A 27,697-nucleotide genomic window follows, 5' to 3' on the forward strand; every position below is an offset into this window, starting at 1 on the left:
ATTTTTCAATAAAATGTGACATCTTAACTATTGATGGAAATAATTTCATTTTTTTAGAACCATGTAATAATTTAATTAAAAAACTTTTGACAAGTATAAACCTAATCAATTTATCTTTTGGTTATACATTTAATAAAAAAAACTATGAACTCGTTTTTTTATTTATTAATTTAAATTTCAAATATGTTTTGACTTTTTATGAAACATGTCTTTTTGGAAAATTTCAATATTTTTTTTTTAATTTTTATATATCACCCTTTTGTTTAAAATTTAAAAAAGTAAATTTGTCATTTATTAGAATTTAATATTTAGAGGAGATGTTGGCAGATTTTTTTTTTGGTACACTTATGAAGATAGAAATTTTGGACAAAGAACAATGATATCAATTATACAATTATACAATTATTTGTTCCTAAAAAAAATTATACAATTATTTAATTTATACATAATTAAATGTTAAGTGAGACCCATTTTATAAATATAATTATATAAGAGTATTTTAACTTTAAGAAATTTGATTAAAATATAGCTCAATTATATCCTCAAATCATGCTATATCAAGCTATGAAAAAAAATAATTCATGATTCTAATTATATGATATCACCAAAATATATATATGAATAATTATTCTAATTATCTTGTATTATTTGTAATTCTTATTTTTATTCATAATTAATAATCATTTTAGTATTTCCAATAGAACTCAATTGACACCTGTCTGTATTTCAAATAGGGACATCAAAATGAATCTCTCTTTTCATTGTAACCATTGAATTTGTGGGGGCTATGGCCCAAAGTAACGAGTTGGGCCTTGGGCTTGTCCGAGGACACTAGCGAGTCCGAGGAGACAACATGGCTTAGATGATCTACGTTATAAGCTTTATCACGAGAGACAAAGAAAGAGGGTCCAAGGAGGAACTCCTCCTTGGACACTGAAAATCCGGAGCAGATGTATGTTCAAACCGCTAAAGCACACCCCCTAAACACGTGAAAAGGAAGAAAACTCAAAATATCTAAGCAAAAGCTGTCACCACCACATTAAATGCATTGCAGCTACTTTCCTAGCCGCATTAATGTGAAGAAGACCCCTGAACAGTGTTACCTTGGCTGCCGCAACTCATAAAGGACTGAAAGGGGTGTCTGATGGGATAGGTGCTCAGGTGGGGGTTTAGATGATCAAGAAGAATCTATATAATGTATAGAAGCCCCCATGAGGAGGGGGCGAGAAAAAGAAGGAGAAAATACTGTAACATGCAAAAGAACCCTAATGTAGTGATCTGTATCCATAAATAAAATTCTAAGTCTCCTCGGACAGAAGGTCTTTTGATTATAATAGCTTTTGTTCTTGTCTGTGTGTTCCTTAATCCCATGCAAGCCACTGCTTAACTCATCTAAACCTAGTTCTCTGACCCATACTCTACAAAATTCATTGTATTGGGCTTTTTGGACTAGGACTCCATACGGTGTGGGCTTGGGCTCCAAACTTTGTCCTTACAGAATTGTTAAAAAAAAAAAAAAAAATCTAAGTTTTATCCATTATAAATGGTGTTGTAAATTGATTATAAAACTAGGTGAAAATACCATTTTGGAGTTATTATCAATTTGGTCAACACATTTTAGTAGTATTCAAATTGATCTTTGTTATTTTCAACTTACAGTTAATTTGATCTATGTTATTTTTAATTTACAATCATTTTAGGTTCAAATATGAGTTTGTTTTAGTTACTAAGTTGATATTTGTCTTAACTGAAATTAAAAATTAGTAAATTTGATTCATACTTTTGTATTTGGTTGCCCAAAAAATGCAAGAAAAGAAAAATGATGTGATTGACGGTAAAGACCGACTTCTACAAAAATGAGGGAACTACGTGGCCATGATGCAACTCAAAAATGCAGATCGAAAGATGGTATTTTTTTGTTTCTCAAAAAAAATAAAAGTATTTTTGAAAAAAAAAACCGACCCGCACTCCTTATACTCGCCTATCGACCCAACACAAAATGATTGAATCCCAAAAACCCACCCAAAACCCACACACTGTCCTCTGCATTTTCTGATTCTCTCCGGAGTTGACTGACGTTAGAGGCCACTGCTCCAGTATCTCCGCAAAGGCGCAAACATTCATCACTATTCACTGCTGATCATCTGGTACTTTACATTACACTTTTCCCAACCTTCTCATTTAGTATTAACTATTCTCTTTCACTATCAAAATAGCACACTAATTCAATTTTGCTCATTTTTAGGGTTTATCACTTTATCTCATCTCTCCCTAATTGGCTTGTCAATGATCCCATTCACGTTTTTTTCTCTTCAATTAGCTTTGTGTTACTGTGCCCATATCAGAAATTGCGTAAAGACCATGGAATCAAAATTTTGAAGTTAAAAAAAAAAAAAAAAAAGATGAGAAATAGAGGAAATAATTATTTTAATCATGTTGTTGTTAATTTTTTGCTTAGCAACCAAATGTAGAATTAGGGAATCCAAAATTAAATATGGGATTTTTTTTTTTTTTTTTTTTTTTTTTAAATTTCAGAAAAAAATCTGGACAATCTGGGAAGGTTTACACTCTGATGAACTGCTTGTCGCAAGTTTCTTCGTATACCGCGGCTATATTTAGGAGGACCAGTCATTTCGTGCCGAGGAGTTCTTTGTATGGATGTGGTGCTACTTTCTCAGGAGGGCAAAGAAAACATATTGGTGTTAAGGCTATCAGTTTAGAACTTGTGCTGACAAGGCTTCGTGTTCAGTGCTATTCGTCTAAAAGGGGCGCCAAGAGTGCATCATCGCGTACACGGAAGTTGGATTCTGAGCCGGTGATGGAACAAGAGAAGGATGCATTCTTTGTTGTGCGGAAAGGGGATATTGTCGGTATTTATAAGAATTTGACTGATTGCCAGGCTCAAGTTGGATCTTCAGTAATTCCCTTTTGCCACCCTATAATTTACTGTAATTTTATTGAATATTACCTCCTTGATTGGATTTTCCAAGTTGTTGTCATATTTTAAAGCTTGTTGCTTTGTTGCGAAGTATTTAAAAGAGTGTAGAGTTACAAATGTATCCGATTCTTATTGTGTAGATGTTACACCTATGATTACTGAACAGATGATTGTACTTCTCCTGGTAGATATGTGATCCTCCTGTTAGTGTCTATAAAGGAAACTCTTTGCCTAAGGACACTGAGGAATATCTTCTCTCCCGTGGGCTTAAGAATGCTGTCTACACTATTAGAGCTGCAGACTTGAAAGAAGATCTTTTCGGCACACTTATGCCTTGCCCTTTTCAAGTAAGATGACTTATTTGTGAATTTCTTGAATTGTAAACTGTTCTTTTTATCACTCGTACTGTGAAGGAAAATAGTTATCTGTGCCAATTTGATGCAAACATATTTGTTTTACTCTCTCTGTGGGTTTAACTTCTCGACTAGTTCCTTTGGATCTCTAACAATGTCCTAAACAGTTGAATGTGCCAGCCATAAACTGCTCTGCTTATACTTTGAAAAGCTAAATGAGGCATCATTTTATATGTAACCTTACTTCTTGTTAGTTACTTTGTTTCTTATTCTCAAGGTTGAAGATGATGATCATGCTGGCCTTTGTATTTATATGAACTTTGCCCCTTATTTGACCCTTTTTTCCTGTTCATTTTGGTTACTAGTTCATCTTCATTGTTTATTTTGTATATCCAAAACATTCTTTATTATGTCAAGAATTACCTAGTAGTTTTTATGACGACATTGCCTCTCTAGGGTTGATTTTGATTTACACGCTAAAATATGGAATCTGAGTTCTTAACAGCTCAACCAAAAGTTATATGCTTAATGTGTGCCTACTGCATCAGAGAAGTTTGAGATTGGTGGCTTATATAATTGAGAAGACTAAATTCTCTTTTATGTATCAGGATCCAGCTTCTTTTAGAGGTGAAACAATTAGCAAGGATGCTTCTAAAAAAAGATCACAGGCAGCCCTTGGATTGGAAATTGCGGTAAGTTGGGTGTACTCACATATTTTTAAATAGAAATCCTTGTTCAAGAACATAAAGACATCCGGGGTTCAATCCCCAATACTAGCTCCTTTGAATTACTTGATACACGGTTCTAGTGGGTGGGGTTGTGTATTTGTGGTTTACTCCCCAAGGGTGGGTCCAAAGGGCCCTGCCTTGGTGAGGTTCCACGTCAACAGAAAAAGATCATAAAGAACCATGGATGGCACATATGTCTACAGTAATGATTTGAAAGTGTTGTTATTGGTTTGCTATTTAGCAGAACTTTGAGTTGAATCTTTGTCATTGTCAGTAGTTAAAAAGTTGGAAGTAATAACCTCTTCTAAATTCTAGAAGCAGTACATGTAACAGTTTTAATTGCTCACATCTTATCATCAGTTAGAGGAGCACATCTTTCTTCTTTCTTTTCTTTTTGTTTTTCTATCTTTTTTGGGGGGGGGGGGGGGGGAGTTGGGGGCGTCTGTGTGGGCCTGTGGAGGTAGAAACTAAGCACATCCAATGAAAAATACAAAATTATTAAGTGCCTTGAGGAGGCTGTCATCTATGGAAAGGTTTAGTGAATAATCTTCATACTTAAAATTTTTCTGCATTTTTAAGGTTGGAGATTCAAATATTTTAATCAAAGGCAGACACTATATTAATTAGTTAATTTGTTAGGAAACCTCTTCTTAGATGCAGGATTAGATGTTAGGTGGACGGTTTGATTCTTTGTTGCCTGATTGAGGAATCTCATATGATTTTGTAGGAGCAATTAGCAACTTTTATTCTTAATGCTCTCATAATATTCCTTTTTTTTTTTTTTAAGATTATTTGTTAGTTCTATCAGAAATGTTTTGACATACTTCCTAAGCATATATCTGAGTCTTTTATGATGGCCTAAAGGAAGCTATTGCTATGAATATCTTTTTCTTGAGGATGATTTTTCTGTCATTGACTAGGTGAGATCTGGTTGTCTAGGGCCTTGTCAGTGCGGGCATTTGATGCCAGAGAATAGATATTTGTTACTTTTATTTAGTGCTGGGGGTTAGATAGGTGTCTAAATATGCTAGAATGGGGCTGATTTATCTAAAGGGTGGGTGGTAATATTCCAAAGGTTTATAGTCATTCTTTATGTGGCAGTATTTTCCTCATCGTAGGATTCCTTTGACTTGTACTTATCCTTCTTTTTTGTACTTTTCCTTTACTATTGACTAAAGTAATTGAGTCATTTGTTTTTCCTAGGCTAACTTTATGACCATGGTGTATGATGCAAACTGATATTTGCTTCTTTAATATTATGACTCATACTTTATTCAGTAGAAGGTTGATCATACTCTTTTCCCCTGATGATCTATGTTGTTGTCCTTTATTTCTAATGCTTTGCAGGAAGTAAGCGGTTCTGCATCTATTTCAACTGATCCCTCTGCGAAGCATCTCAAGCTAGATCATTCTGCTCTGGCTTTTGCACCATCCACTGCTTCTGTAAGTGGATATTGTGATGGTGCATAATTAAAAAAAAAAAAAAAAAAAAAAAAAACCCCCTCTAGGTTGCCCTTATTTCAACCCCAATTTATGCTCCTCCAAACCATCCTTTGTACTCATGCGAGTCTTATTTTCTCGCCTTATAATCTGGATGAAGCCAAATAAGTGGCTGAGAATTGGACCATTCTTATTTCATTTTCTTATTAATGAATGTATTTAATTATGGGCTCTTTTACTGGGGACCCTCCTCAGAACCTATCCAAGCCTGTGGACAGAAATTTGTAATTCTTTGTTTAAAGTCTGGCAATGTATTCATGCTTTGCATGTGTGGTAGAACTCAAAAACTTGACCCTTCAATCATGTGTCTGTGCAGCGAACTTGTATTCTTGAGTTTGATGGTGCATCAAAAGGGAATCCAGGACAAGCTGGTGCAGGAGCTGTGTTGCGAACTGACGATGGCAGTTTGGTATGCATTTGACCTTTTGGGGTTTATATTGTATCTTATATTTAATATCTATATCTAACTTTGCATTCTTCATAGATTGGTAGAGTGCGGGAAGGTTTGGGCATAGCAACCAATAATGTTGCTGAATATCGAGCTATGATTTTAGGGATGAGATATGCTCTTAAAAGGGGTTTTACTAGCATCCGTGTCCAAGGAGACTCCAAGCTCGTCTGTATGCAGGTTTGTTGATATTTTTTTTCCCCTTTCATGTGCATTGGTTGTCAATAATACATTTTTATCTAGAAATTATCTTCTGCTGTAGATTTTTCTTGTGATATGTTTCTTCCACTTTCCAGCCTTTTTTCTCCGCAATATAGGTTAAAATACTTAATACAATACTTAACAAAAAATTTTATCTAATACAAATAGATATTTTGGTTGCCACTACTTAGGAGTTGGGACTAAATGTCAAAAAAGCCTGAAGAAATTCAATTCTTGTCAAAAAGAGTTTGATTAAAGAGATATTATATACAACAACAACGACAAAAACAGCCAAGCCTTAGTCCCAAATTTCTTGGAGACTAAAGAGATTATGTATCTATTACAATATTTAATTGTCAATTACAAGGATTTTTGCCACATTTTTAGGCTCTCATTTGCGTTTTCCAGTGATGTTATGAGTTGTAATACTCAGATTGATGTTTTTTCCTGGCTTGATTTACAAGGTGATCACTTGATATGATGTTACTTTATTTGGGGTTTTAAGTTTAAAGCAAAATTTTGGCTTTGGTATTACTACACCTTGACATTTAACCTCAAAGGATCAAATCATACATTTTTCTTTTGTGAGATGACCTTACAATTTGGAAGTTTGACAGGTTTGTTCCATTATTTTTGGCTGTAGACAGTTTACAGTTTACCTACCTGCTGCATATCCTTATATGTGTAATTAAATCTATATTAATTTTGATGTCTTGTGGAATAAACCTCAGTGAAATTTCAAACCTCAGAGTAGTGAAGTGAAAAGGGCCATATCACAGGGGCCAATGCATAAGTTGGTGCCCAATGATATCAGTGATACTGTTCTTCTGGTTTTAGTTATTTTATTGGTTGCCAATTCCTGTGCTTGGCCTTTTTTACCCTTACTTTTCAATGACTAATGATATTTCATGGAACAGGTTCAGGGTTTGTGGAAAGTCAAAAACCAGAACATGTCTGACTTGTTTGAGGAGGCCAAAAAACTGAAGGATCAATTTCTTTCCTTCCAGATAAATCATGTCTTAAGGGTGGGCACAGTTGATTTTTTTTTGGTTTTAATGCTATATGGTAGTTCTTATGGGCCCTTCACTATAGATTTTGTAAACAGAATTCAGATGGAACTTGATCATCACTTCCCTCACAACAAATGGAATCATAATATAAATAAAGAGGGAATAATCCATAAAAAAAAATAATAATAAAAAAAAAAAAAAAAAAAAAATGTCGAACTTTTCATGCAGAGTGCTTTTGTAGTTGTAGCATGCATACAACCGTTGCTTAGTGTAACATAGTTGTGCAGTTTAAGACTATCGATAAAGAAAAAAGTGCGGGCTTATCATTCAGCCAAGTTTGATCATCTGTCCCTGGCAAAGCAGAAGAATAACAACGTTTTGATAAAGCCCCAAATTGCCATTAATCATAGGTGTTTCAATGGAAGGCCTAATTAGGATAAGAAAAGCATCCATCTATTGGGTTATACTGCTTGAAACAAGCTACCTTATCAAAGAGTATATTATGCCTAAGGGAGGAAACTATGTCTTGTGCATCTAAGTCTGGACCTAAATCTGATCTCCCATTTTGGTTGGTTTACTCGGCATTTAGTGACCTCTGTTATAGGATTCTAAATATGCCAGAACCTATTGATTTAGTTCATTTTGAGGTTTGCAGCTCAGAACCCACGATAGAGGCCTCTTATGTTGGTTGTTCAGTATTTTATAACATAATAGCATGGACTTTTCAACTCAAGGAAGCCTTAATTTCAACTACTTGGGATGTGTTAGACAATTCCTATTCACCATGCAGCTTTCACCTAGGACCAAATTTTCTGGTAAATCCATAGGATTCCTGTTTATTCTTACCGTCTTTATCAATGTCCCTTTTGGTGTACTCTTTGTGCTCTTCATGCTTTCAGCCTGGATTTATGTGTAGAAACATGTACTTCTTTGTTACTTGTTGCAGAAGAATCCTGATACTGCTGCTTTTATGTCATTGCTTCTTTTTCAATTTTCTGACATTTTCTTTTCACCTCTCAAAGGAACTAAACTCTGAGGCTGATGCTCAAGCAAACTTGGCAGTCAATCTTGCTGGTGAGGCTCTCAAGAATTATATAGCTTTTTTTGGCTTTTAGTCATATACAATTAATTTCATTGATTTCTGTGTAACCTGTCTACTGCTGCAGATGGTCAAATCCAGGTGGATATGGAGAAGTAATCAATTTATGGTAGGCTTCTGGATATGCTTATTTTGTTTTGTACTATAGAAAATGTTATACATTGACAAGTTTGTGTTACTCTTTGGGCTAAATTGTTTTGCTTTATGTAGGTTACCTGAATTATGACAATCAAACCCTGAAGAGTGGGATTTCTGTCTAAAACTCACTGCCACGATGAGCCGTGGGAGTTGCTGGTTTACAAGCACATAGATGATTGGGCATCATATCAAGAAGCATTAGCATGATCTCTGCATCTTAACCAAATTTGGAGTATTTTTTAATGTCATAGCAAGAGATGGGAAATTTTTTTGTTGGTTGAACCCCTTGGCAGGAACCGGGGTAAATTAACATGGTTTTGATTTTTCATAGTGATGCAAGTGAACCTCAAATTTATAGAAATTTATCCAGCCAACTAATAGAATGTGGTACACAAAGAAACAAGTGAAGAAATTTGTCATACCTATTTGTATTCCTACTTGCTTTAATAATCATTATTTCACTTGTCGTTAAAATCTGTGTTATTTTTTAAAGTTTATTTTTGTATCATATCCCTTCAGTGATGAAAATCAAGGAGGAGGCAAATTCATAAAATGACAGGGCATGTAATATACCTAGGACGGGTATTTGGTCTTATGATCCTCTCACAATAAGTGGGATTCACTCGTTGACAGTGTTTAATGTTTACTGGCTTTCTTTCAAAAAAATTGGCACGTTATACCTTGCTTTAACATCATAGTTCTTTACTCATCTGTTTGATGGAGACCATCTATATAAAATTATCAATAAATAGGACTATACCATGATCATTGTTAAGAGAAGTTCACCAGTAGTTTTTTATCTCCAAAAAAAGTGTTATTATGAGATTACAGTTCACAATAGGTTATGACGTTATCATTAATTCATGATTAAGATTAGGAGTATTGCACTAGATGCAAAGTAGTGAAAATAAGAATGTCTAGTAAAAATGATATTCAGACATTGAATTTCTTTTTTAAGTGAGAAAAAGTAAAAAATAAAATAAAATAAAATTAAAGTTAAAAGTTAAAAGTAGTAAAAATATTTTGTGAGTAGAGAGGGATAATCCAAATCCATTAATTCATTATAAATGGATTTCAATAGAGCCTCAAGATTGGCAATTTGGCACAGAAAGCAATAAATTACTTTTCTTTTTTTGTTAAGAAAAAGAAACAGATTGATATTTTTAACTTTTGAGAAAAAGTCAGTGGCTGGAGTAGCTCAGTTGGTTGGAGCGTGTGGCTGTTAACCACAAGGTCGAGCCCTTCCTCTAGCGCTCTATCTATGTACATAATAACGGGACTGCCCTTTTTGGGTTTCACTTTCACTTTGGGCTTAAAATTGGGCCTTTCTGATTAAAAAAATTACCTTAAAATTGGGCCTCTTCTGATCAAAAATTAAAATAAAATAAAATTAGGCCTCATTACACACTTTTTTTTATCCATGTACAGAAAACAAATAAAAAAGGAAGAAGAGGGAAATTACCATTTATCACTGTAAACTATATCATAAATTATACTTTGCATCTTAAATTGTTCAAAAATACATATTTTGCACATTAAACTATAACCATTATTACATTTTACACTCTAAAATTAAGTTTGTTGTTAACTTAAATGAAAAAAAAATAACATCACGTGTATAAACTCTATTGCCCCTCTTATTAATCTCTTAAAAATAAGAAGAAATTATACTTTACCACCTTAAATTTAAGGGTGGTACCCTTTTAACCATTTATTATCCATTTTAAAAAATTTTAAATATCCATTACCCACCCAACCGATTTAATGTGCAACCCACCCATTTAACCAATTATCAAAATTTTCACTTGTTCTCACCCATACTATGCAAATCATTTGAGTTTTTTATTTCTTGGAAAAACTAATTTACCTTTCCCTTAAAACAATTAGAGCTAAGAGAACAAAAATAAGAACACCGAAACTGAATCTAACTTGCAAATTTTCTTTACTCCTAACTTTTCTTGGCAACCAAATAGAGGATAAGTAAAAAAAATATAAATTAAATATAAGAATTGAGGAATCATTCTCAAGTCTATCCATCTTGATCTAAAATGTGCAAATCACATAAAATTTTCAATAAAAAACTAATTCAAATTTTCCCAGATTTTTTTTTTTAAAACAAGTTGTTCCCTAAAACAAAGCAAAATAGCAAATACACAATGCCAAACTAAACCTAACCTAGCTATTTTTCCCTTTCCCCTAACTTTTTTTTGGCAACCAAACATAGGATTAATTTAAAAAAAAAAAAAAAAGAGTAATTATAGATTGGTAAGTGGATTCAAGTGGATGAGATCCACGGTTTTGACACCATGGAGTTCGATTTTTGACTCCATGGAATCCAAATCATAGTCCAATGATGTTGCCTCTGATTTTCATTCTATGATTTCCTTCTTTTTATGTGAGTGAGTGAGGTTTTGTGGCGTGTTCTACAAGACAGAGTTAAAGAGAGAGAAAATGGTTTATATTTTGTCCCGTTTGGTAGTTGAGAAAATGTGCAAGAAAATGAAGGAGAAAATTTTATGTTAGATGCAAGAAGTGGAGAAAGTGGCAACTGGTTTACCCATTAAGGTTCATTTAATTGAATTACCCATTTGGCTCTTCTCCATTTAACTCAAATACCTAATTAGGTTGGGTTAAGACTTATCTAAATCAAGTGGATCATGTGTGAGTTAATGAATTTGGATAAAAATTGCCACATTTACCTAAACTATACTGTTATTTATTTTTTGTTGTTGATAGAATACCATTAATTTCATTTTGTACTAACAGCAAACTTGGTGTTGAGATGTAAAAATGTAATAAGAATCATAATTTAGAGCATAAAACGTATACTCTAAATTTTAAAAGGTAAAATGTAATAATGGTATAATTTAAAATAGTAAAAACTAATTTCACCAAAATATTTGTTTTGGGACCCTTTCCTATTGTAAACTGTAATTGCGGTCCCTGCAGGACTTGCGCATCAAGAAATGCACCAATCTCTCAAAATCAGAACCCAAAATTTGAGAGATCAGAAAAGAAAGAAAGAAAGAAGAAGCCAAAATTTAAATGATGAGGAACAACATGACAACGTTGACGCGAGGTGTTGTTCGAAACTTATTATTAACAACTAAGTCAAAAACACCTTCCTCCTTTTACAATCGCTCCATTTCTTCAACCTTAACCGCAACAACTACAACGACAACAGCAAAAGCAGCAGCAATACCGTCCGACGTCGTTTCGGACGCTGTACCTGACGCGGCCGATGTCGATGAAGATGAAGAAGAAGAGGTGGTGTTCTCGAACACGGAGAAGACCGCGGTGGAACCCACTCTCCTTCAGCCACGTGTCCTCGTCTATGACGGTGTCTGCCACCTTTGTCACGGAGGTACTTTACTTGTTTTTTCAGAGTGTTTCTCTTATTAAGGCTTTATTTATTTTTAAAAAAATTTTGTTCACTGTTATGTGAAAAACCCATGTTTGGATTAGCTTATATTCATTTATTTATTAAAAAAAAAAAATTAAACTGTTTAAAAGTACGGTTACACTTGCACAGTTGCACCTAAAAAATGAAACTTTTTTTATTTTTTATTTTTTAAGAACCAATAAAAAAAAAAATTGAAACTTTAAGCTTGAAAATATGCTGAAACAAAACTTTAAACTGTGAAAAGGTTTATAATTAACAGTTTGAATTTGAGATTGATTGACAATGTCTATCCTATCCCATTGTTCCAATTTAGTGCCAAAATTAGGCAAAGTTTAGTGGGTTGGTTGGGTGGTAGAGGTGGAGTGAACTAATGTCCTGTTGATTTGCAATGCCACCCCAATTAGTTTACTAATTTTATTTTTTTATGGTGGCATGGGCATGGAAATTTGGTCTCAAATCGATGTGTCGGGTTGCAAGAATATTTAGTTTAAAGTGCACATTTCAAATGACCCCCATTGTTTTAATGTTTGATAGCTAAGATTATGTCTATTTTTTATTTTTTTTATTGAGGATCATGAACTTTTAGTGTCTTCATTTTTTTTTTTTTTTTTTTGGCAATAAATTGGATATGAGTTTTGTTGTTTTGATAGGAATCGAATCACAAATGGCAAATGTATGTGATGTTTGATTAGGCTCTATTTTGCAATCCTACCATTCATAACTCTGTAAAAGCTAATGAAAAACAAGGATGTTAGGTCGTAGGTATGGATTGATAGCTTGATATTTAGTAATGGGTATCTGAAAAGTCACATGACCTACATCAATTTGGCAACAAAATAAATTGTTAATAGTTTTGTTACTTACATTCTAATGCTTCAAGCAAAACAATAATTCAAAACCATAATGATCCTTAATGTTCTTTCTTGTTACTTTCTTCAAGACCTTGTCTCTTTTTCAAAACCCAGAGAGTAGTCACATTTTGTTTAGGTTCATTTGTTAATGAATTTTGATGCTGGTTTTTGAGATGCTTTTTGCATTACTGCAATGATTGCTTGGATTGTAGCTTCTGGTATCTAATGTAGTGATTTAAAATTAGATATTTTATGTTTACAGGGGTGAAATGGGTGATTCAAGCAGACAAGTATAAGAAAATCAGGTATTGTTGCGTTCAGTCAAAGGCTGCTGAACCATACTTGCGATTGTGTGGTCTTGAACGAGAGGATGTTCTCCGTCGCTTTTTGTTTGTTGAAGGCCCTGGCTTGTATCACCAAGCATCAACTGGTTAGAAACCTCATCAGCTTTGTATTACTTTTCAACTAAATGTATTAGTTTTTAATGAAAAGCTTTATCTAAAAGTGTTCCTTCACATTTGGTTAGACTTAGTTTTTTAAGGATTTCTCCATCTTGACTGCTTAAAATTTTGATTCATCTGTACTTACCTTGTAGCTGCAAGCTATCTAAACATATCAGTCTGCAGAATATAGATTGCAGTGGATCTATGTTCTCCTTGCTAAATAGTATTTGATTAAAGGAGGGAAGAAGTTTTCTTAATGTTGTTGGAGAATGCCTATCATAACTCTTTCTTGCATTATCTACTCTTCTATGCATATGTTTGTTCAATAGAACTCTATTGGTTTAAATTGTGGAAGTTATTGGATCACTGGCTATCCCCTCCCACTTGTTCTCCTAGTGTCTTCCCTTTCCATCCCTCGACTGTGAGGATGATAGAAACCACCATATAAATGCAGCTCAAAGTCAACATGGTGAAGTTTTTTTTTGGGGGGCTCTTTATCAATTATCCTAGTTATGGATTTGAAAATCAACTTGATTTTCATTGACTACTGATGATTACTCTAAGATCCGCTCATATATAAATGATAGCTTTTATCAGGGTACAGAATACTTATTTTAAATATAATGGTGGAAACAGTTTACAGTGATTCTCCCAAAACTTGAGTTAGATTTAACTCCCAGGGACAGTGTTATTTAATTTTTTACACCCTGTGCCTATTAAATAGTATTGTCTAGATTGGTAATGCATAATTCTTTTCAGGAATGAATGTTTTTTTACCAAGTACTTGGGTCTGGCTAAATATCCTTGGCATCCTTACTGTCCTTTTAAATCTGTATCCTTTGGATTACTTTGCTGCAAATCTGGGTTGATTAACACTACTGCTGGTTTGATCTTTGGCCAAATTATGAGAGTGAAAGAAGTGTAATTGAACACTGCTTGCACTTTATCTTGGAAGATTCAGTTGATGAAACAGTTTTATTTAAAAGCTATTAGATTCTTGCTTATTTTCCTTATAACAGCCGATCCCATTACATATTTGTAACTAGAAACTTTATGCTGCATAAGTTCCAAAATGAATTTCTTCTGTTACTGAATTTCAGTTTCAAGTTTTAGTGACTTAAGAGAATTTTGTGGTTTCAACTTTCAATGCATGTGTATCAAAATTGGAACATCCATTAGAGGACAAACTTATGAATGTTTGTGCAGATTGTTGTGCTTACAGACATGTGAATGCATATCATGTCAGTTACTATTGCTTTTCTTTGACCAGGCTGCTTCTCCTACTCCTATAATCTACATTTTAACATTATTATTGCCAAGTGCCAAGGTCTTAACTTTTGTTGTGATGTGATTCTGCAGCTGCCTTGAAAGTTATGTCATATTTGCCGCTACCATACTCTGCCTTAAGCGCACTCTTGGTAGTTCCAACTCCGCTTAGGGATCCTGTCTACGATTACATTGCCAAGCGACGCTATAATTGGTTCGGGAAGAGTGAAGATTGTTTAGTTTTGAAAGAGAAAGAGTTGCTTGAACGTTTCATTGATAGGGAAGAAATGATGGACCGGAGTTGATCAGATTTGTAACTAGCCATCACCCATGTTTTGCTTGTACATGCCAGTTGCTAATTAGCCAAGCCTATTTTTGTCCAAACAATGAGTTTTGTTACCCGATGATAAGATACTACTGCAATAATATTCAACACGCACTATTCTGTCAATTATACAGTTTTTAAAAATGATCGTGTTTTCTTTGGCCCTCTAGATTGATTGCACTGACTAAATTCAAGCTGCCTGGTTTGGAGCACCAGTAATTAGAATGCAGTCAGCCGTTGAATATTTAAAACTTAATAATGCCAGCTGTTATAGCCTGAAGAGTCTGTATAATTGTACAATGGAAATAACTTGATGCAAACTGATTTATCAGTGAACTGCTGAACACCTATCAGCATAAACCTTCCTGCTCTAAGAACAAGGTAAATCCATAGCTGTTTTGCTGAAACAGTGTTGGTTACTTGATTACTTGACTCAGGAAATTCTAGTAAAACATAACTTCAAAAACATACAATTGCCTAAAACTGTGTTGCTAGTTGTGATCTCTTTCAAGTACTGAGAAATACCAATGCACAAGATTGTCTTAAGCTCTAGATGCAAGAAATTTTAAAATTTCAACAAAATTTGATCATAGAAATGCAGGATCTGAATCAAGTTTGCTGAATTCTTGATTCTAGGATGGGCAATAATTTTGCGTGTGGTTTGCTCCATTGAAAACATGGCAAGTTTGCATTGCACTTTTGGTTTTTAAAGAAACACAAGCAGTCACACCTTTTTAGCCGAAGGAAAGGAGGGGTTCACTGAAATTGAATAGCTTCTGTTGATCTAAAATGCTATTAGTTTTACACTTAATGATACACTTTCAAGCTTATGCTTTCCCTACAACTAGTAACACCCCAAAACCTACTCGAATTTCATTTGTCATAAGGAAATGCCGTACATATCAAAAATTCAAAATTAATGAATAGCTCTTACAACACACATTGACAATACTAGGGAGATAATACTCATGCCAGCAAGAGGCATTCAGCTTAATCACTATCACCACCAGTCCATTCATTCCAGTCCTTGTCAACATGTTTTTGTGCCCATTTGACTGCAGTACGTGCAGCCTGTGATCCTCCCGGCAATCCCCGCTCATTTATAGTATCAGCCATGTCAATAAATGGAAGGACCAATAGTGTTCCAGGACCACCATAATGAGTGTGTAAAAAGTTTTTGAATATCTGTTAAAAATATTATCACAGGCAACATAGTTTAAGTACCAGTGTACTTCCACACATCAACTGAACAAGTTCATCAGCAAAGATTCAGATAAATAGACAATCAAACATACATTTGCAACAAAATAGGTTACAAAATTAGAGGCTCAATATTTCTATTTTTTAGGTCAGACAAAAGTATGACACTTGAAAGATTCAGAGCAAAATTATACCTACAAAATTCTAGAAGAATACAGAATAAAATTTCCACAATTTGTTGAGTAGGAGACATTTTGCCATAATGAGTGGTTTGGAAAAAGTCGGTGTCCTAGGTACCCCCCCAAACCCATTTGATCAATCTCTTTTTTCAAAGAAGTGTAAACAATAACGTTTACATTATTTAAGATTTCACCATTCAACAACAGAATACAACTGATTGGATGCATTTTATTGATACATCCAGTGAGTAACTGGACCCCCCCTTTTTTTTCTTCTTCTTTTACAACATTAAAATTATTACTATTCGACTATAGGAGTCTCTGCATATCCCTTCAACATTTTACAGGTCTAGTCAAGATAACACCAGTCAATTTGTAGAAGACAACACACAAAGGCTACAAATTCTACTGGTAAACAAATCAGGGTCAAGAGAGTTTCCTGAAATTTTGTTGGGTGTTTCTAAAGCAGGCTATAGTGGCTTGCTTGTGAAGCAGTTCAGAAACCAACAAATCAAATTAACGGCAATAAGTGGTACCTATTTCTAGCTGTTATTTATACTAGAGAGCAAGGATATATAGGGGCATTCAGTACTATGAAATTCAGGAAGGCAAGGATACTTTTAGGATCACTGGATCAGTATCAACAAAAGTGATCTCTCCATCTACTGTCACCCTAAGGAAGATCACATATAATTGGGTCTCTTCTACATGATAAATTAAATGCCAATGCAATCAAATGCAATGATGTCTTGCTAGCCAACAGGCCTGTTACATATAGTCCAGGTCCTACACAAAGTGGCATTGTAATTTGTACATTGCAACACTGCTACTCAAACCAAGAAATTTGTTACATTAACTCAACAAAGCTTTATTTACAACAATGTAGGATAAGCACTATGAATAATTTTCTGCCAAATACCAAAGAAAACCTAAAATTAGAAATTACTTTTCCATAGCAACTACTTTTCTAGTGAACCCCAAGATATTGATTTTCTTGTACAACAAAGATAGCATTAAAACTAATGTTTTATGACAACGAATTGTGTATTACATGTAACAAAACAACTGCTGACATAGCCAGTTATCATTGGACATGATAAAATTGATGTCAGTGCTAGCCCTATGTTAAAGTGACATTGTTCCAATTATAACAAACCATGTTAACAATTGTGAAAAATATTGTGTCCTTGGCATTAATCTTTACGGAGTCGAACATGCAGTTGAGCAGCACAAAAATTTGGTACAACTTGACCTTAACCCATAAAAATGCCATAACAAGCAAAATGTAAATTTTATGCAGGGAAATTGAGAGTACCTCAGTGCAGATTTCAACAACTTCTTCAGCTGAGTCTCCATATATTTCATTCTTAACAAACTTCTTGTGGAGATGGGTCTTAAATTTTTTTGTCTCCTGAACCCAATTTTAATAATATAAAAAAATAAAAAGTAGCAACCAAACTTAAATAATAGTAAGTATTAACAGTATAAAATGGTTTAACACAACGTTATACACGTAAAATGGAAAAGAGACTTACTGAATCAGCGAATTCAGGAATTGGGTCTGGAAATTTATACTCGGCTGCTTTGCAAATATGGTTTGTGAAAGAGGAGGAGAGCGAGAGTGGCAAGCTTTGTGGTTTTTTGGTTAACGAAGAAGAAGAAGAAGAAGGGTATGGATAGGAACATATGTACCCAAAACCAGTTGAGCTACTGTATGGAGATGAAGAAGAAGAGGAAGAAGAAGAAGAAGAAGAAAAGAAAGGGAAGGATGAGTGACAAGTTGAAGGAGCTGTGCCTATTCTCAAAGCCATTCTCTTCTGTCTACTCTCTGTGGTCTATCCAGATAAACCCTGCTGCTAATAAGGGAGGTTTTAAAACTTTTATAACGTACTTATACCAGTTGCTACTTACTATTACCATAGCATTTTACAGATTCAGCCCCTCGTTTGTGGCTTTTGTGTTTAAGTTCGGAATGGTAAAATAGTAACATGGAAGGACAAGATTTTTGATTTAAAATCTAAAAAGTATTGTTCCATGATTGTTTTTTAGTATTATTATGGCATGATAGCTATTGATTGATTTTTTTTTTTTTTGGGGGGTTATATAAGTGTAATTCAACGATAAAAGATTTTACTAATTAAACCACATGTTATACTTCATGATAATAAATCCTCTTTTATTATTGAACCATGATATTAATCAATTTTTAATATATATATATATATATATTTATTTATTTATTTAAATAGGACTGATATAATTCTGATATACAAAGTTAACTAAAACCCACACAACAGGATTCACTCATGACTTTAGGTAAATATTAATAATAATATTAGACTACACTAATAAGGTTAGCCCCTTTTTGTGGACAGATTTTTTCTATGTTGGCAAGAATTTAATTTTGTAGCTCATAACTTAGCAACTTTGGGTTGCCTCTTATGATGCATGTGACCTCTTGTGATGAATGGGAGCTTCCAACCATCTCCTCGTTACCCTCTTTGTCTATGCTTAATGAATTCATTTGTTCAGAAAAATAAATATCCAACAAATAAAGTATATAGATTATACAGTTTGGATTTAACCACGCTTGAATTTTCTAAGCCCACATAATGTAGTTGAATTTAAGTGCATAATACCTCCTAAAACTATTTTTTTTGGTTAGATCATCACTACCTTAGGCATCAGAATTCTTAACCCAATGCCACACTAGTGCCACCCAAGGCAAGTTGGCTATCTAACCACTGATTCATTATCATATCACATGGATGGTTTCTTCTTTTCTTGTTATTCACCCTCATCCTTTCTTCCCAGTTCCCTCTAATCCTTTCCTTGCCGTATATTTCTAGTGCTAAAAAAAATTATAATGCAGCGGAAATTGAGGACCAAAGCGAAAGCTCAACCCTGTGGTGGCATCACTGTTTTTACTTGGACCCCTTTGTTTGAATTACATGGCTTAAAAGGCTAGCATGCCAAAGAAAAATCCCTCTATTTCTAACCTGTTGCTATATCATAATTTACAAGGAAAGCATGCCAAAAAACTCTCAGCAACAAAGAGTGAGGGAAGAATGATGCAAAACCAAGCATGGTAACTCTTATGTACAGCATGCTTATACAAACTATTCACAGCTCACAGATTCCTTTCGTGTGGTTCAAGCCAAGGAAATCCCAGGAAGTCAAACACCTCTTTCTCCGTGTTAAATTTCAAACTTGCACTAGCTCTTGTTCCCTGCAATTGAACAATGCATGCTAAAGCTAGATGAACCATGTAAACAAGTGAAAGTACAACAAACTCATATAAACTCATTACCCGTTTACCGCCTGAACCATGAGTAGCTGGAAACAGCCCTGTATCATCAAGCCTGAATCCTTTAGATTCTGCCAGCAATCTCAACCTACACCCAAGTATCAAGTAAATCGTAAAACTTTTACTCAACTTTGGGTGGTTTTGAATTTCTTTAAAAAAAAAAAAAACTTTCTTGATTGATCCATAAGTCTATTTGTCATAAATATTTCCCAAGCATAATGAAGACATTCTAAAATTGATGCAAAATATGGAGTACGTATAGAAAGTGAATCAATTTGGTATGAGAGAAAAGTAGGTACAAGGAATGGTTCTGGAAGACTCAACACCATTCTGTTGGTAGCAATAATTGTCAGTACTATCAAAAAAGCTAGTTGTTTTTTTCCCCCTAATTTAATCTACTGCTTTCCAAAAGATGTTAGTTCAGCAAATTCTGTTTATAGCAATATAGCATATTACTTAGAAACTTATACAACAATTGCTAGACATGTTATTCAACAACAGCACTACACTCTTTCCAATATTAAATATTTTTGATAGATGCATCATCCTCATCCTTTGTTCATTTGCAAATATACAACATTTGGCACAGCTGACACGTTTTTTTTTAAGCCTACAATATCTTATGCAGAGGGATCAGACATACATTCTGTGAACTTCTTTTGTTTTCATTAGGCAAATGCTTCATAAGGTAGAATATTTAAGAAACTACAGAATTCAATAGTCAGTAAGGAGATTATACCTCCTATTTAACACATCATTCCCTGTCCAAGCTATAAGTCCAAATGCATATATATCCCTTGGGTATACCTACAAAAATGTAATATATGCATTAAAAGTATCACGAAATCAATCATATACATTTCTGCAATTCTACGTATAACAATTAAAAGCTGTGTACAACCAAAGGTGGCTGTGTATATGTGAACAGATAGTCAACTAAGAGAATTAACCAGAAAAGACTGGCCGCCTTCTTTTTCCCTCCCTGTTAGAAGTAACGCATTTTTTTTGCGTGGGTGGGGGAGGGGTGGTGGGGGCGTGGTTTCAAGCATGAAAAAAGGATTGGAAGAGGGGTTCTTCTCCCACATTGTTCCTTCTGGTATTTTGTCTGAAATTAAGGAAACAATCAAGTACCTTCAAATCTATGCGGTGCCGCAGCTCACACCCAGGATATGTGCATAGACCAAAGTAAGTGTCAACACCAGAATCAGTACCCTGTGCAAACTTTTGCATAAAGTTAATGTGGGCATATTACAGCAAGTCTGACAATCACGAGGATCTCATTTCTTATGATTGCAAAATGCAATTTGCAGAAACAAACTAATAGCTCTCAAAATTCACAAGTTTTATTGTAAAACAATGGTTCTTAAAATATGCTACACAAGATGACCAAAAATAAAAAAGGAAGCATCCAAAAAATAAATACCTATAAACTTCATTTATCTCTTCTTCTCACATATAACATAGAATACAAGAAATAAGAGAGTCATGCATTCTGCAAAGAGGGAGGGAGAGAGATAGGTCAATCAAACAGAAGAAAAATGATATTACCTCCTCACTGTGAGTAGTGAAAATCAAATCCTCTCTTAAGAACTTCATATCCTTTAAACGCTCAACATATTTTGATAAAAAACCTCTATGACTGTGAGTACAGAGTAATAACACATATATGACAGTTAGAATTTACAAAGCAGAAAGACTATAAGTCATAAAAGAATGTAAGACAGGTAAAGGGGTGACATAAAACAAAAATGATAACATTAAAAAAAAAAGGCATGTCAAAGAATTGGGGCAGAAAGTGACAAGATCTGCAGCAATCAAGGGTTAATTCAATTAGGTCATAAGAAATAATGTCTTTCATAGAATCTTTTATGTTTGTAGAAAAACTGTTTGTTGGAATTTGAAGGCATGCAGTAATTTAATCTACACTCTTTGGAACCAAGATCAGCCAGATATATGGTGGGTAATCAAAAACTTATTTGATAGGTAAAAACAAATAGATAAGGTCTATGTTTGAGTTCTTATTAAAAAAAAAGGGTCTGTAGAAAAATGTCTTGGATTTCTTATACTAATTGACCATAACATTTTTTTTATTGGCAGCTTACACATACACTCATTGGGTTTGAAACCCACGACCTCACCCCTACCCTTTTCTTATAGGGGGGAAAGGTGCCATTTGACAACTCATTGGATATTTGAAGATAAATTTTTTTATAAGTATATTTCTTCTACCATTTACATTTATATTTCATTCTGTCAAGGGAAGAAAGAGATGTCATAAAGAGAACAAAGCTGAATTCAGGAAAGAAGAAAACAGTTTACCTAAAAGCAACTGATCTTCTCTAAGATCAAGACAAGTGAACATTGTCAATGAAACAAAATATAAGGTGACACACTAAGAGATGAAATAATTTTGTACCTTCTCCCATCAGGATGTGTAATTATAATGTCTAAATCCCCACAGGAAGCTTTTCCACGTCTAAATGATCCTCCACAGACTATGTTCACCTTCAAGACAGACATCAAAATAGTAGGATAACCCATATACAAATATGCATAATTAATGCTAGAATTATAAACCATGCTTTTGCCCTGAAATTTGATTGCCAATGAATATATCTCGATCCACATCTAATTGAATAACAATGATGAACCAAATTAAATTCGCATATAATCAATTCATTTAACATTGTCACCTGATATTAACCAACTAATTTACAATGCTAAACACACAGAGAGAAAAAGAAATCATATCTATTGCTAAAAGAAAGTTTGGGCAGAAAGCATTTGCACCAAAGAAAAAGTTACAGTGCTCACCCCATGCAAAATATCCTCCCCAACTTTCTGAAGAAGAAGATCCATCTCTTGAACCTGTGGAATCAGAAATAACTTCAAATACATCCAAGGTGAAGTAAATCTAGACCTTCCAGATTAGCAATGCAAAATTCCAAGAAGTAACATGGATATCAGACCTCCTGGCGTGGAATCCTTTGCTTGATATCATCAAAATATTTTAACCCAATTCTTTGTAAATTTGTTAATGAATTCTCATTTTTCAGATCATCTAGTGTACGATGTCCTTTCTCATATAATTTAAGGGCAGTGGCAGGACCAATACCCCAAACTTCGCCAAATAAGGTGATTGTTCTTACCTGCAAATGGTAACGCAGTTGAAAGAAAGATTATTAAAAAGATAAGAATTATGGTCAGATATAGCTTGTATATATGTATATATATTCATAATCTCCAATACTGCGTAAGTGGATAAACAATTTAAAACCCACTCCAAATATAAAACTTCAAAAAAATATTAAAAGAATAAGATCTTCAATCATTGGCATACAAAGACTAGATTCACGAAAGCAAGTCCAAATTAATGGAATAATCATTTTATTCAAAAATGTGATAACAAGGAAGAAGATACTTAACAATCAGAAAGAATGTAAATAACTCATGATGCATTTAGCAGTTCATGATAGTAAATTCTAGTTTTACTGAGGACCTTTGCAACACCTTTTCATCTTTTTCAAAGTGCTCCAGCTTGGATAACTTCCCAGTTGTTACTATCTCCTGGATCTGCAAGTAATTACAAAAAAAAAAAATCTATAAACTTTAGATGATAGAATTTAAAGCATCCTGTACACCAGAGAGTGCATAATCTTACAACATAGTCTTCTCTAAATTCTGATTGTAACTCTTATGTGTAAGGATCCAAAACTAATGTACAAAGTTTTGAGTTTCAAGATTGGAATTAAATATCTCACCACATTAATCTTCAATGTTCGAAGCACACAATGTAGATAATTTTACATAACAGACCACAATTCAGCTAAGCATGTAACAATATCATGATGAGACTCATGACTTAGCAAAAAAATTTCCTGGTGACTCATAATCATATATTCAACATTCATATAAGCAAATAATAAACTACCCTATTATTCAAACTTAAAAGGGGTCAGCTGACTAAGAAACTAGTCAGCTGTACCATTCTTAGAAGTGCAATGTTTAACATTTGTATAGAATTCATACCTATCAAAAAAAAACATTTGTATAGAATTAATGTGATGACCAACTTGAGATAAAAGACTAAGCTTTAAAAGACAAGCCAAGTAAACAACCTAGGCCAATAATGCAAACACCTACTCATGAGCATGTTCACTTACATGATCTTGCAGTGACTTCCCAATTGAGGGTAGGTCTTTGACCTGGTCTGCACTGTCAATTTTAAAGGACAACTTCTCAATAACTGCAATGGCCTTGTAGTAGCTAAATGACCTCCGGTCTTCACCCAATGCTTCCATTAGCAATAATCACAAGGAATCAGATCACCAAGAGGTCAAAGAAAAAAGACAACCAAAAATAAAGAATTAATTTTAGTCTCACCTCTATATATGTTAACAAGCTTTCCAAATATCTCGGTTATATTCCTGTTTAAATCAGGAGGACTATATGGCAAGGATGTTTGCATTGTGTCAACCTGATTGAAAATAGTAAAAGTATTTAGTTGCAAAGAGAAAAGAAAGCCTAAATTCCACAAAACAATTGCCATGGCTACAAAATTTCCAATTCAAAGTTCCAGAGAATATCTGAATTATTGGCATCTTACATCCTTATTAGAAGGATCTGGGGTCAGTGGACTGGTATTCACTGGGCTTAGAGTACTGGGTGAATCCTCAGAACTTCCAGGAGTACTCAGTGCGTCATATAGAGCACTACTTTTTGCATCTTCCTTGCTTTCTGCATTTACATTTTTTGAATCTTCAGGAGAGGATCTGATTTTTTTGCTATGTGATGGTTCTTCGTCGCTAGTAGTGTTTTTGTTGGCTTCTTTAGGAACTAAAGACTTGGCTGGGATGTTATCTCCTTCTCGGTCCACTTTAATATTGTACAAATCCTCAGATACCTTTTCTCCTAATCTCAAGCTGTCCTCTAGCCACTGATAAAGGAGAGCCCTCTGCAAAAAGATGTAGTACATAGATGAATATGATATATGAAGACAAAAAATCTAATCTAACAAAATTATCAAGTTTTCTCAAGAAACAAGTCAAAATAATTTATCAGAAACTACTTGATAGAGAAGTCCTACAGAGTTGAATGTTGAACTTGGCCTATACCTAACTAGAGAGTCTTGCCATGACATGTCCTTTATATCCAAAATCTATGTTCCTGAAAAATAGCCTCTGAGGATTTTAGTGTAGGCAATGTAGTAGTTTAAGTGTAACTCCTTAGACCATAACTGATTTCCCATAATTGAGGTGGGTCATTAAACTCAACTAACAAGAGTCCAACATAAGATAACATAGAGGTAAAGTACACTGTACACCACTTTTTTTTTATAAGTACACCACTTTGATTACAATCTTTGTCAGCTGCTATGATTTTAAGCACACTTGTGTGTATTTTGCAAGCACAAAAAGGCCAGTTTTTTGGGCTTTCGAGCATATTTTGGTGGGCCCCATATTAAAAAAATCCCCTTAAGCAAACAGCAAATCGCATTCAAACTTCAATCTTAGCAAGCAAATTTAGCTGCTAATTTGGTCCTTCAGTAAAAATATTAATCAAGAACTCTAACTAAGAAACTGAATGGAAGTAATAAAATTTTAAGCAATATAATTAGACTTAAAGTTATATGTCAAACTTGTAAGTAAGACCATATTAAATTAAATGATGCAACCATGTAGGAATATGTAAACCATCATACAAAATGAAAATCATGCTCAAACAGAGAGACAAGAACTGAGACTCACTCCCTTAAAGCGTTCCAATCGTTCGGTAGCCACTTGTTTGAGAAGAGCTTCTGAGTTCATAGCAAATACATGAGTGACCCTTTTGGATAAGCGCTCTTCTATTGCAGCCCCCATTTGCACCAGTTTCTGCTTCCAAATCTTTTTATATACCAAAAAAAAAAAGAGAGACAGAAAGATTCAAATGCAAATAAATATTGTGTAGCTAGGTGGGGTTTGTGATATATGGGCAAAACTGAAGTACAAATTCCTTAGTTAACAATAAAATTCTTGCATTGACCAATACAACAAAATTAATGTTAACTTTCTCAAAGAGAATGAAAATAAATGCAGTTATGTATGTGTTAGAATATAATTGGAGAAGCTAATGTAGAACACCTAGGAACTGTAACTAAGTTTTGTTTGATAATATACTAGAAACAAAGCACAAACGTAGATGGAGTTAGAACCTGTAATCGGCGAGGCTGAACTCCATGTTGGACTAAGAAAACAACCATTCCTGCGAAAATCCCATCTGGGTCTTGAGGGATAATTTTGTTTTTCGTTGTCTTTGGCGCCATTGGTATCAGTCCCTTTGCTTCTTCTCCTACAATCCAAGTGACTTTTGTAAGTTGAAACTGGTAACCGAAAATGATGGTATTTTTTCTAATTACAAATTATACCCTAAAATTTGGGGTAATTTTTTATTTTGTTCTTTAAAGTTTCAATTTTTTATTTGCCCCCTCATGTCAATGTATTGTAGTGTTCCAGTACTATACTATACCAAATTGGCATAAAAATACACCCACTGTATTTGTATTTCTTTTGATTTTACACCTTTTTTATCTTTGGGATTTTGTGATATTAAACCCTTTATGTTTGGAGTTTTTTTTTTATTGTTATTATTAATTGAGAAATGATATGTCCATAACATTTTCACAACATTTTAACAACAAATCTTAAGTGGCAGGTTGTTACTGGTTGTTATTGTTGAGGCAAAAAAGTAATCTTAGTGCTAAGTTCAAATTTAAACCAATAACAACTAACCATCTATGATTTGTTGTGAAAATATTGTGAACTTATTAATTTGACAATTAACGGACAATTAGGCATGACACATTGACAAAATGCCAATATGGAGTAAATCTAAACCATACCTTCATGTTTCTAAAAAAAACATGCCTAATCTTAACGTATGGGGAGCAAATTAATGGATTGAAACTTTAGGGGATAAATGATGTATTCATTTCTTTATTCAAATCCGGTTTTACTCTACTTGGACCATTAATAGATCTTAGAAACAGAAAAACTACAACTTTACTTGTAATGTTAATCTTCTTCCCCTCACCATCCCCATCAATTATGGAAGTCCCATTTTGTCCACCTCTCCCTTTCACAATTCTCATACTACCACCAACTCCATTGGCACATAGAGCAACTTGCAGCTCTTCATGCATCCAAACTACTACTCTTTCCCACTTCCACTCCTTTCTCCACTACAACTCCTACTCCACTTCTAAATTTGCCAAGTCTCATAGAAAATACCCTCTTTTCACTAACAATGGCATTTTCTACAGGTTTTTGACTAGAAAGAAACTCACTTGCCCCATTGCTTGAAAACCCATCTTCGTCCGTTGGGTCCTTTAAACAAAAACTACGTAAAGTCCGGCCCAGGTGTGTAAAGGTTTCCTCTATAAAGGGGGCAAGTTGAATTAGACCATAACTGTGTGTCTATTAAGTGTTTTATACTGTTGATGTAGGCCCGTGTGTGGATTGGATTTGACACAAGCCCTCTTCGATAATTTTAGTGACAAGCCCAACCTTTTATTTGACCAAATAGGAGTAGTAAAAGAAGACTCCTTTGCCGACTTGGTTAATAACACACACGTGTTTCTTTAGTGAGAGAGTGTTAGGGTATAATTAGGATTTGGATTTCTTAATGGCCCGTTTCGATTGAGGGAGAGGGAGGGAGAGTAGAGTAGAGTAAAGTAGATTTAGCTCAAAATTAGTCTATTTTAAGCTAACTCTACTCTACTCCCCTTCACTCTCCCTCCTTCACCTCTCTATCCAAAAAGGCCATAAGAGTATTCTTGTGCACTATTTTATCTCCTTATTTTATAATGAAATTTCTCTGTCGTCGCCGTAGAGGTAGACAGTTTGCCGAACCACGTAAATTTTTGTGTTCTTTGTGTGTACTTGTTATTTAATTTCCACTTATTTACTGTTATTAATTTGAGTCTTAGGGTGCTAAGTGGTATCAGAGGAAGGTTAGGATTCAATCCTTTGAATATAGTAAAGATGTCAAGCACAAAGTAAGACGTAAAGAAGTTTTGTGGTAAGGGAAATTTTTCCCTTTGGCAAAGGCGGATGAAGGATCTTCTAATTCAACAAGGAGTTCATAAGGCCTTACTTAGAAAGAAGAAGAAACCGGAAATGATGAAGGGTGAAGAATGGATAGAGATGGATGAGAAAGCAGCTAACACTATTCGTCTTAACCTAGGTGATGAGATCATTCACAACATCCTAGAAGTAAAGACCGCAAAGGAAGTTTGGGAAAAACTAGAAGGTCTTTATATAAGAAAGAA

General features: G+C 34.2%; 4 protein-coding genes across 9 annotated transcripts; 2 read left to right on the forward strand and 2 right to left on the reverse strand.

The window, feature by feature from the left end:
* Positions 1-1,914: 1,914 nt before the first annotated feature.
* On the forward strand, positions 1,915-8,889 carry LOC126718587 (uncharacterized). 2 transcript variants are annotated; one of them, XM_050420878.1, is made up of 11 exons: positions 1,918-2,147; positions 2,536-2,917; positions 3,127-3,285; positions 3,900-3,983; positions 5,367-5,462; positions 5,836-5,928; positions 6,004-6,147; positions 7,086-7,193; positions 8,201-8,252; positions 8,345-8,386; positions 8,488-8,889. In XM_050420878.1, the coding sequence occupies exons 2-10, from the start codon at positions 2,573-2,575 to the stop codon at positions 8,374-8,376; spliced, it is 1,113 nt and encodes a 370-aa protein (XP_050276835.1). In that variant the 5' UTR covers positions 1,918-2,147; positions 2,536-2,572; the 3' UTR covers positions 8,377-8,386; positions 8,488-8,889. The 2 variants fall into 2 exon arrangements, with proteins under 2 accessions (XP_050276836.1, XP_050276835.1); XM_050420879.1 differs by lacking the exon at positions 7,086-7,193 and having other exon boundaries at positions 1,915-2,147.
* Positions 8,890-11,333: 2,444 nt separating this feature from the next.
* Positions 11,334-14,829, forward strand: LOC126718592 (uncharacterized). The gene is made up of 3 exons (XM_050420889.1): positions 11,334-11,779; positions 12,932-13,099; positions 14,472-14,829. The coding sequence occupies exons 1-3, from the start codon at positions 11,461-11,463 to the stop codon at positions 14,681-14,683; spliced, it is 699 nt and encodes a 232-aa protein (XP_050276846.1). The 5' UTR covers positions 11,334-11,460; the 3' UTR covers positions 14,684-14,829.
* A 629-nt stretch (positions 14,830-15,458) lies between these two features.
* LOC126718593 (protein PLASTID REDOX INSENSITIVE 2, chloroplastic-like) lies at positions 15,459-17,988 on the reverse strand. Of its 2 annotated transcripts, none has more exons than XM_050420891.1 (3): positions 17,618-17,988; positions 17,398-17,490; positions 15,459-15,888 (listed from the first exon to the last, which is right to left on the reverse strand). In XM_050420891.1, the coding sequence occupies exons 1-3, from the start codon at positions 17,891-17,893 to the stop codon at positions 15,694-15,696; spliced, it is 564 nt and encodes a 187-aa protein (XP_050276848.1). In that variant the 5' UTR covers positions 17,894-17,988; the 3' UTR covers positions 15,459-15,693. The 2 variants fall into 2 exon arrangements, with proteins under 2 accessions (XP_050276848.1, XP_050276847.1); XM_050420890.1 differs by having other exon boundaries at positions 17,398-17,493; positions 17,618-17,957.
* Positions 17,989-18,960: 972 nt separating this feature from the next.
* On the reverse strand, positions 18,961-25,764 carry LOC126718584 (DNA polymerase lambda). 4 transcript variants are annotated; one of them, XM_050420872.1, is made up of 14 exons: positions 25,583-25,764; positions 25,137-25,274; positions 23,996-24,343; positions 23,773-23,866; positions 23,553-23,683; positions 22,900-22,962; positions 22,359-22,538; positions 22,204-22,257; positions 21,806-21,894; positions 20,938-21,028; positions 20,521-20,610; positions 20,129-20,196; positions 19,393-19,477; positions 18,961-19,311 (listed from the first exon to the last, which is right to left on the reverse strand). In XM_050420872.1, exons 1-14 carry the CDS (start codon positions 25,691-25,693, stop codon positions 19,213-19,215), a joined length of 1,641 nt encoding a protein of 546 aa, XP_050276829.1. In that variant the 5' UTR covers positions 25,694-25,764; the 3' UTR covers positions 18,961-19,212. The 4 variants fall into 4 exon arrangements, with proteins under 4 accessions (XP_050276829.1, XP_050276826.1, XP_050276828.1 ...); XM_050420869.1 differs by having other exon boundaries at positions 20,521-20,601; positions 25,583-25,762; XM_050420871.1 differs by lacking the exon at positions 22,359-22,538 and having other exon boundaries at positions 25,583-25,763.
* Positions 25,765-27,697: the final 1,933 nt, after the last annotated feature.

Source organism: Quercus robur, chromosome 3 (assembly GCF_932294415.1).
Source record: "Quercus robur chromosome 3, dhQueRobu3.1, whole genome shotgun sequence".
Classification (NCBI taxonomy): domain Eukaryota; kingdom Viridiplantae; phylum Streptophyta; class Magnoliopsida; order Fagales; family Fagaceae; genus Quercus; species Quercus robur.